This window comes from Argiope bruennichi, chromosome 8, assembly GCF_947563725.1.
Source record: "Argiope bruennichi chromosome 8, qqArgBrue1.1, whole genome shotgun sequence".
In the NCBI taxonomy this organism is placed as follows: Eukaryota; Metazoa; Arthropoda; class Arachnida; order Araneae; family Araneidae; genus Argiope; species Argiope bruennichi.
The window spans coordinates 38,063,650-38,074,650 of NC_079158.1; the positions used below are offsets into that span (position 1 = coordinate 38,063,650).

The 11,001-nt window shown below is 29.4% G+C and overlaps 1 protein-coding gene across 1 annotated transcript; it reads left to right on the forward strand.

The window, feature by feature from the left end:
• Positions 1 to 9,031: 9,031 nt before the first annotated feature.
• On the forward strand, positions 9,032 to 9,385 carry LOC129980613 (histone H2A-beta, sperm-like). Its single transcript, XM_056090995.1, has one exon. The coding sequence runs from the start codon at positions 9,032 to 9,034 to the stop codon at positions 9,383 to 9,385; it is 354 nt and encodes a 117-aa protein (XP_055946970.1).
• Positions 9,386 to 11,001: the final 1,616 nt, after the last annotated feature.

The window sequence follows — 11,001 nt, forward strand, 5'->3', positions numbered from 1 at the left end:
TAATACCGAACTTAATAAGGATCCGAAGACGCTATTCCAATTCATGTGATTGGGAATTTCTCTACCCACTTTGCGAGTTTGGTAACTAACCAATCAATCAAGAAAATATACAAAAAACAGAATATTAGGAAATAAATATTTATATATTTTTTTTTCTAGAAAAATGAATATAAACTAACTAAATAAATAAATTGCTGTTTAACAGATGTTTTATTTATAATTTTTCAGAACTTTAATAGCATTAAGTTATTCAACTATTTTTATTGTTATTTTATTTCATAAAATTAATTCGTTTTTGTCAAGTGCGTGCATCGTTTTTCTTTTTTTCATATCACAAATCTAAAAAAAAGAAAGTATTCTTGACTATCAAAGCACAAATGAATATATTTAAAAATGTAAATTGCAATTCAAATAAGAATTCTTTTGTGAATGTGAAATTGTTTGAGGAAGGCAAAAACTTTTTATCAGCATTAACTATTTTTTATAAACTATTTCGTTTCACATTCAATTGCAGATTTTATTGATCATTTTAATTCATCTTAATTTTTCTAGCCTCCCATGAATTCACTCTTTGGTACCATTATTTACATTAATGTTCCACGATGTTTTACGAATTTGGGAATTTAACGTAACAATAAATAATTATAGAGAATCTTGGAAATTCTAAGCAATAATCGCTGGCCTGAAAAAAATCAGTGTCTGGAGCAGATTTGATTTGAGTTCTTTTAACATGAATCTCGTACTATAAGATAATATTTCATTACATTTTGCTATCTATTACAATGGTCGAATTGGTACAGGAAAAAAAAAAACAACTGAGAAACGCATGAGAATTACAACCAATTAAATTATTTTTATGAAGTTAGCATTTTAATCATACAAATAATTTGCAGAAGGATCAAATAACAAAAACAATTACTTCGTGAATTTATAAAATGTAATTTAGTATTCGAATAACTAGAATAATATTTAAATATGGGATTTTAGTTTTATTTTCTTAATTCTTTTTATAAAAAAATATTTTAAAATTAGTCTTTTTTGTCAAATGCGAGTATGATTGATAAAATATTTGTGAAAGTAAGAAAGTCCAACTTGCATTTCCTTAACTTGTTGATTCCTTTTCTAAGTATGCGTCTTAAAGTTCTTTCTTTTTTTTCTTTTTCATTTTTTGGCAAACAAATTCTTTTATGAAAAATATCAAAAACCTAAGATAAAAATTTAACTGAGTTCTCTCAGCTTAATTTCGATAAAGAAGAATGCATAAAAAGAGAAATTCGATAAAAACGAAAAATTAACTTTCAAAATTAATTTTGCTGAGTGCTGTAATAGAAGCACCATTTTGGCTGTGACGGTAATCAGTAAATCAAAATTTTATAATAGTAACGAATTTAGATACAATTAAAACAAATTATTTTCAAATCAATATAATCCAAAAAGGCAAACTTCGAAAAAAAAATTTAAATTTCACTTAATGGACGGATACAATCTTATTCAAATAGTTTACAGACATTTTGAGAGTTACGGCAATCTTGACTTAACTATCACTTTGTATAACGAGTGATTCGCATAAAAAGAGAAACAAAATGCAAAAAAAAAAAAAAAAAAAAGACTCTTATAACGATTGATGTTTAGCAGAACGAGTGGCCAGGAGATGCCGTGACGCCAGGCGTTGAATAGTCCTTCATCAATTGGAGTAGAGCATCTTTGAAGAGAACTCTTTAAATATAAATGGAAGAAGTTTTCGACCGGATAGAGTTGTCGAATTCACTTCCGAGGGTTTGTAAAAATGCACGTGGAGCCTTATTCAGTGAGATTTTGTCTTTGGTGCAAATTATTGAGCTAGAGGTGGATAATAATGATATCAATGAGCTCTTCTTGTCTACAGCCAACCACTCCAATATCACTGAACGCAACAGTATGGACAGGAGATCCTTGAACAGTTGGGAAAACATAGGCAGGACAACCGTAGAGCTTATAGTACTGCATTCTATGTCCCGGTAAAAAGATTTGGAGATTTGATAAGGAGAGATGTTAAAAGCATGTGAAATTATTGCATTATATGTTAAACATCGCATGTTGCATTACCCTAATAAACCAGTAGCCTATGCGCACTATAAATACATGTAATGATAATGCTATGAGTCATTTTCACCAAATTTTGAAACGTAGCAAATACAAATGTCTTTAGACTATTTTCTTGCTTAAAAAGCATAAATTATTAATAACAAATTACATTATTATAAATTTTTATATGTATCGCGTTGGTTAGGGTTGGGGAGGAGGGGAGGCTAGTTCTCAAAGAACTCTATAAAATTTCCAAGTCCTTGCTTCAACTCGACTTCCGCATCATTTGCTGTATAATCAAAAAAGCCAAGTGCGGATTTCGGATACTTTTTCGTTTCAATAAATTGAAACAAATTTAGAGATGCATAATCCACGTTTTTTTGAATAACAAATAATATTGCTATTGTTATTTTTAAATATCTGTTATCAATCATATATCTGTTATCAATCAATCATATATCATTATTAAATATCTGTTATATGTTCCAAATATCTGTTATTTCAGCCATATTATTAATTAAAAAATATTACTTAATATTAAATATAAAATTTATTAATTGTAATTAATACTTAATTTACTAATTTAAGTAACGTGCGATTGAATTAATTTATCTGTTTCAACTTACTTCTTAAATTTTTTACTCAAAACTATTTATTTATTGGAGTGAACCATTTTCTGGAAAAGGTGAATTAAAAATATATGTAATTTCTTTAAAATGTTTACTTTAGTTCTATATTCTACCAATAGATGGCGCCAACAGTAAACAGAATATATGTAATCAAAGTCAATCATGTCACGAGCAATTAAAAATGATCTGTATGGAATAGTGCATCATCATATACGAATATCGGAAGTCACTCCCGTAAAGTGGAGCGGTGACTTCGCACTTTCCGGTGAAATCACCGCTCCGATAAATTTCAGTGATATGAAATTCAATGATACGATAATTTCAATAACTGGTCCGTTCACTTTTCAATCCATTCACAGATTTCTTTCGAGAGCTTCCATTGAACAGATCATATCGATTGTTACTTTCCAGTGAAGTCACCGCTCCGGCAAATTTCAGTGATATCGTATCGATTGTTACTTTCTATCGTGATCCAAAACCTGTAATCGAAATATCACAAGTAAGATCGTATCAAGGATTTGAATCACACCCCTCTTTGAAAAGTATTTGATCACTTGTATTTGCGACTTTTTGATATTGGTTACGTAATAACCACTCGTAAAATGGGGTCAATTCATGTGACGTAAAAGTCACATGTCATGTACCTCTTGCGCATGGCATTTAAGTTTCATCCGCGCCGATCTCGTCGATCAGTCTGCCATTAACGTTCTCCGCCAAGTATGAAGCGGATTTTTTGTTTACATTTGAAGTTATAATTTTTGAGTCATTTTGTTTCCTCTTATTATGTGTTAACAGAGGAAATACTGGTGTGCTGATGGATGCATGCTTTTATGCGAAATACAAGAGTGATTGTCATGATAAAATGTTTTTTTATTTTCCTTTCAACAAACCTGACTTGGGTTGATAGCTTTGGTATAGATTTTTTCAAGCCTTCGAAGTCAATGATATGCTCCGATCATTTTGAAGAATTCCTTCAGTTTGTGTCCATTTATTAAATATAGCTGTTCCAGTAATTTGTTAGAAAAACTCTTCGAAGAAAAAGAAATCGGTAAGCGATTTGCCACCAAAAACAATCAAACAAAATCATGAGTGCATTTCTAATTTACTTCATTCACATTTGATGAAATTTCTGATAATTTTGAATATGCTTAGAAGGTTTTAAAATGTTTACATGAGTATTACATTACATTTTTTTACAAAATCTTATCTAAATTTAATTAACGTAAGTAAACAAACTCCTATTGCAAAAATAACAACTGCTATAATGCTAAACTTAGGTGGAAGTGAATATTACTAGCTTTCTAATTACATTTGCAGATTTGTGATGGATTCAAAGTGAATTTATATCAAACATCTTTTCTATTGTTCAAAATGAAATGTCAATAGTTTATTGTATTTAAACTGAAATTCACTGTTATCATAATATCCCGTTATAACACTGTGCACCTCAGTGATTTCTGTTTTAATAAATAACGGTCTTTTCATTGAAAATCAATTTCCATATCAGCATTTATTATATAATTTTTATTCCCAACTTCATTGCTACATGCATGTTTCACTTTTTTTTTTTTTTTTTCTATTTCTTTAACATATCAATTTTGAATTATAAAATTCTGTGAAAGCATAAAAGTGTTTCTTTCAACTCCTCTTTATATAATATTTAACTTCTCTCTATATATATATGTATATATATCATGACCTTATTGTTGTTTATTAAATTTACTCTATTATATGTTTTTGTTTTATTTTATGATATTCATTCAATTTAACTTTTATCAATGTAACTTTAGCATTTAAAAAAATTTCATAAATGTTTTGCTTTAAAAGTATACTGTTCAACATTATGTTTTTATTAGTGATAAAAAAAAACTGTTCTTTAGTATCTAGGATGTTTATGTTGAAAAAAAATTGATTTCATCATTTACATTGACATTCTTGTCATACTGTGTTTATATTATTTCTAAGTGTCTAGAAAAATAAATGTTGATAAATAGTTAATAGTTTTTTTTTTTAGTTTTTTGTATTAGTGAGTACATTGAAACATACATTGGATCATATTTTTTCAAATAATTATCACATATATTTTATTTATATATATATATATATATATATATTTGTAATGTGTACATAAAAATTATGAAAGCTTGATTTTGTTTGTTTTCCTTTAATGATTTCTACAAATTAAAATGAAATTATTTATTCATAAGTTGCATAGATTTAAAAAAAGGTATCCATACTTTTTATATTTCCTAATTTGAAATTGTAAACATAATTTATTCAATATATACTAATTTGAGTTTCATGTTCTTTCTTTTAAGCAAACTGAAAACATCAAATAACTAACTCACAATATTTATAAAAGTAATTACATAAGAAAAAAAAATACAATAATTTCATTAGTAAGCTTTAAAATATTAACTTATCTAAGAGTAATAATTATTTTTAAAAAGAACTAACTGGGGGAACTATATTCATAAAATTCAACATTCAATACTATTTAAATAATATGTAAAAAAGAACATATGTAATTTTTCAAAAACACTGCCATAGTCATTTGTCAAAATGTATCCTTTGGATGAAAAAATGGGGGTGGGGGGATATGGGAAAGGAAAGAATAAAGCGGCACCAGACGAATTAAAAAGCGATGTTAGTTAATTTTGCATAAACAATAATTCTATTGAAAATATTAATTAAAATTTTAATATAAGAAATAAAAATATATAACTAAGAAAATTTGGAGAAAATAATTCAAAGTAATATCTTTAAAAAAAAAATCAGAAGTTTTTAATAATTGATCGGCTAGCTTAATATTTACTAAACAATGTCAACAACAATGTAAACAGTGTCAACGTTATCGGCAGACATCACGACATGCGCAGAACGGTTGAAAATTGAACAGAAGCGGTTTGTTTGGTACCTGACACGTGACCGTGAATTGACCCCATATTCATGATCCCTCAACAAATTTCAATTCAAATCTGCGATTTTAGTCTCAAGATGGCAAATTTTTTTATTTATCTAAATCGTCGAATTTTCGGGTTATCTTGTTCTTATACCAGTGAGCACACTGATCTATAAATAGTCACTCTGTTGGCAGACTCGAAAGTATTTAATTCGCACCTGCATTTTTGATGATAAAGCTATGTATCAAATTTCATTTATCAATTTCTTCGCATTTTTGAAGAAGGAAAGTGTTTCTATATAGACGAACATACTGGTAGATAGACATCCCTTACGTGCATTTCACTCAAAATTAAAAAAAAAATCTGCAAAATGGACACTAAAACTATATATCAAATTTCGTTTTTTCAGCTTGATCTATTTTTGAGTTATATACAGGTATAAAGAGTGACAGACAGACATAATACCAAAAAATTCTTTACGAACAGGCAGGGCCAGATTCGCTTTCTTTCTTTTTGTGTATTTCGTATAAGAAAAAGTGAAAAAGAAATTATTTTCATTTTGCAAAATCAATTGATGATGCACGAACTTCAGGAATATTGATCTTATATGTTCGCACCGTTTCAATGGATGGGCCCTTTAGACAAAAGCATTATCAGATGCGAATGAAAAAATAGAAAGCCATAGTCAGATAATAAAAGTAATTGCACCTGTCAGCTGAAAAGATAAGTCACCCCTATCAGCACAATACTTTGTTTCATACTTCCATGACACCGTTTCATATTCTGAAGAAACAACGAGCCGGACATATTATTATTATTTTAGAAAATTAATTTAAGGTTTAAATGGTGAAAATTCAGTTTTGTAAAATTATATTACCGGGGACTATCATAGAAAAAAACTAAAATCTCGCTTACTTCTAAATTAATTAAAATTTTCCAAAAAAAGGCACTATGAAATGTGCATTTTCACGTACCAAATCTGACCTAGAACTACCAAATCTGTGCCAAATTTGGAAGTTCTAGATCAAGCTCTGAAGAGCGTTAACGTAAGCACACATGTTTTCCTTTATTATTTGTAGAAATGGTACACAGGTGTCAAGCTAAACATTGTTGGTAATTATGTGAATTTTAAAGAAAATCTAGGAAGGTATGGCGAGAAATGCGATATGCGAGTTATATAAATGTAATAAAATAAGAAAACACGTGAGAAAAGGATAATAATTAGTTTTAATTTACAAAAAAAAAGTATCAAAGAAATCTGGGCGTCAGAAGTTTTTAAGTGTGAACTGGGCGTTAGTTCACACTTTAATGAAAAACAAATGAAATAAAAAAGCAATGCTTTAATTTCATAAAGAATATCATATCTAATAATCAGGCGAGCTGTACAACGATCTCCTATACTTTCCATGACATTTTGAATGACTTGTGGTTTCAGAGTTCCAGAGGTCTCGAACAACTCTTTTCAGTTTTAGAATAGAACTTGGGGCGTACAGTAGGGCTGCAGCTTGACCTGAATATATCCTATGCATTTTTTATACGAATCAAATCACTTGAGAACAGGTTACAACATGAATCGGATATTTTCTTTTCAATGGTCGTCAATCTGTAACACAATGGGACAACGGTCGTTACCATACATAGATGAACTTGAAGTCAGTAACAATAAGATCTCGAAAAATTAAACATAAGGCTCAAGGACTTCATACATGTAACTTTCTGTAATCACATACTCAAAGATATGAGAGTCTGTTCGGCTGGCTAGCATAACGACTATCCATACCCTGACGGAAAACGATATTTTTCCTTGGTGTATTCCTGGTGAAAACGAGTCCCATGTTCTCACTATATTGTTAGTCAGTGCATATCAGTGTTTAGACTATCACCATTGGTTCACTGAGCATTTTTTTTGACCCACTGCCCCAAACTCCAGTACTGTAAACTTCAGTTTAAACGTCTACCTTTATGCATAGATGTGAAAAGAATGCAAACTGTTTTACCTTTCTGGCGTGGTGGCCAAAATGATTGAGAATTCAGTAAACAATTTGTCTGGAAACTCATATTTCTGTGGTAACTAAGTGCTGAACTGAGTTCTTTAAAACAACTGTCTTTCTTATATCATATGGTTAATGCCAGGTATCAGTCTGACGAACAGTTATAACTCTTCATCGACTTAGTACTAATCGTCAGGTACTATGTTATTTTGTATGCATATAAGTAAAAATAAAATTGCGTTAAAATTGATACTTTAAAAAAATAACTTGATATTGTGTTATTGATAGGGAGAAAAGATATAACTGAAAATATAATGAAAGTATTAAAAAAGCAATTATAAGACTGGAAACTCCAGATTGAAACAAGATGGCCTTTTTATGATTGAGTTGTACATTCAAAATTTAAATGCAACAACTATTACGTGCGCATAAAAATATGTTTAATATTACGGCAATGCGTGTGTTTACAAACACAGTTACTAAAACAAAAGTATAATCGAAAAATATACTTAAAATATTTTGAAAACGTTAACATTAGCGAAAAAGTATGCAAAAATAAAATTGATGTCAATGAAAAATTTAAATTTTTTTGGAAAGTTAAAGGGGTGTAAAAATGTTTTTGTGTAGTCATTTGCTCCAAAATTATTGAGAAAAACGAATAAAACTTTAATTAATTTAAAATTAAGAATCCTTTTGAAATTAAAAAAAAAACTCTTAGAGGGAACTTGCTACTTAAAAATTAACTACTTGATTAGCTTGATCCCTGTTAGCGCAAGAAATTATACGATATCCCGCGGCCTTATTCGATATTCTAAATATTGAGGACCTAAATATTGTAATATTCTAAATATTGAGGATATACCAATATTGAGGAGCATAATGCGTTATTAGGGTTAGATGTAGATTCAAAGCTCTACAGTATTTTGAAAGAATTCTTTTTAATAATGTGATTCAAAGCTCCACAGTATTTTGAAAGAATTCTTTTAATAATGTATCTCGCATACTATAATGCACAGATTGTCAGCCAGCCTATAAAAACTATCAAGTTAATATGTTCATTCAAGGTTACCTAGCAGAGGGGGCTTTAAAACCATTTGCATGAACTGAATTATTCAGCTCCTGTTTTCTGAGATTTGTTGCTACTGATCGCTACAGAAGAAGAAACAGAAACTATAGGAGTGTTTAATATGTTAGTATCGAAACTTTTGTGAGCAATAATGGCATCGAGTACAAGAAAAAATAATAAAAAATCGCGCGATGGTAGCATAATATTTAACAAAATTCAAATGTTTGTCAAATTATGACATCATTTTTTGGATCTCTTGACTAATATTTTTTCAGTTATAGTTAAAAATAGATATTAATAGTTTCCCTTTTTTTCTATAATACTTTAATTTTTCATCCAGTTGAACTTCATCAATATAAGTCTTGTACATCGAAAAAAATGCCAAGAACGACGAAGAGTCAAAAATGTGGTCTGACTTTTCCAGTAGCCCGAATCCGAGCCATGCTGAAGGCAAAGAACTTTGCTAATAGGGTAAGTGACTCAGGAGCAGTATTTTTAACAGCTGTGCTAGAATATCTAACTGCAGAAATACTTGAAGTCTCTTTGAATGCAGCTGCTCAGAATGGTCACCCTGCCAGAAGACGTATTCAGCCCAAAGACATTGAAAGAGCGTTGAAAAACGATCCTGAGTTTTTGCCTCTGTTTCGTAAAGCAGTATTTCCTGGTAGCATTTTTGTAAGTTCAATGGAACAGAATAGAGCACGACGGACTCGTCAGCAGGAGAACCGTTGAGAGGCCATAATAATTTATTGGTTTATGTCGAGTAGTAAATAAACTGATATTCAGATACAAGATCGGGAAGCGCAAGTTTTCAAGCAAGCGCTATAGATTGATTGTAATAGTGACGTTATATTTTTAAAAAAATTAGAAATCATATTGTTTTTGTTGTCAGTATTTTAATTTTTTAACTCTAAGCAAGTTTCATCTCTCGAATAAAATAATTTTTAATCATCTCAATCAAAACGAAATATTTTGATCTATTTTACCACAAAATAAATAGTCTTAAGGCTTGATTAATGTACGGTTTCTCTCCAATTGTTTGAAAATTCACCTAAAGTTCGCCATCTCGGATGGTTACCAAAGCGCTAAAACAAACGACTTTTAGAGTTTCTATAAAAAGTTTTCACAATTACATTTAGCAAAAAAATTGTCCCGAAATAATAAAACTTTGTTTACATTACATTAATTTTAAGTTTAGCCGATCGGGAAAGTTAAAACATCAATTAAATTTTGGTACATGTATATTAACCAAATCTCATTGGAAAACACAAGTTACGAAAGAGTTTATCAGAGTTATCTTTGGCGATTAAACACTGGTAAGCGGTTAATACATAAATGCTTAAATTTTTATATTTAACTAATATTTACATGATAGTGATGTAATATTATTATATATATATATATATATATTATCTTATGTTAGTTATTTATTCTATGGAGATCCTTTATTCTTTCGGTTAATTGCTTCTTCCTTCGCTTAAATGATTTTAATAAGCCCAACAGATGCATTTTTTATGTCCATGTTGGGGAAAAAATTGCATGATTCGGGTCTGGTTTCTCGCCAAGCACGACAAAATAGTGCCAACCTTCCAAAATTCGCCAAAACTCTCCCATCTTGGAAAGATGGTACCAAACAAGTACAAGAAATGGTACCAAACGTCTTTTAGGTTATTAACGAAAAAATATCAGGATTATGTTTGGTGAAGAATCTCCCTAAAAAATTCATCTTTGGTGAAGCGACATTATTTTTATTTCAGGAAAAAATTATTATTCAGTCTCCAACTAACTAGAAAGAAAATTTTATTTTCAATTGATAATTTGCTGCAGTTATTAGTAATAAATTATACTGCGAATTTAAAATGATTTTTTGCAACGATTGTCGCAATTCTGAAAGTTATATTTGAGATAGTCATATTATTTCTAACAGCCAAATCAGTTATTATAATTGATTCCTATCTTTAAAAAATGAATGAAAACACGATTTAATTAACTACATGGTATCATTTTCAAGATATCTAATGCCAAGATATTTCGCCAATCAGAAACTATCCTCGCCAAGCTAAGCTAAGTTGCTTTCCATCTAATTAAAAGTAATTAATTCCTAATAATATCAAATTTAAAAAATTGAAGTCAAGAAATTAATCATTGTATTTGTTTTTAATAACCAATTTTCTTATAAAATGTTTTTATTGCTGTATATAATTTTCATTTGCTAGAGAAATAAGTTAACTTTAAATAACAGCACAGTTCCACTGCCAAGTTCACTGTTAAGATGAGCAAGTTAAATTTAATGCCAAATTTGTGCAGGTATAACGTAAAAAAATGGTCAAAAATGAAAAAAAAAGTTA

Excerpts from the sequence above, each read along its gene's own strand:
- LOC129980613 (XM_056090995.1), top strand. The coding sequence starts at position 9,032 with ATGCCAAGAACGACGAAGAGTCAAAAATGTGGTCTGACTTTTCCAGTA.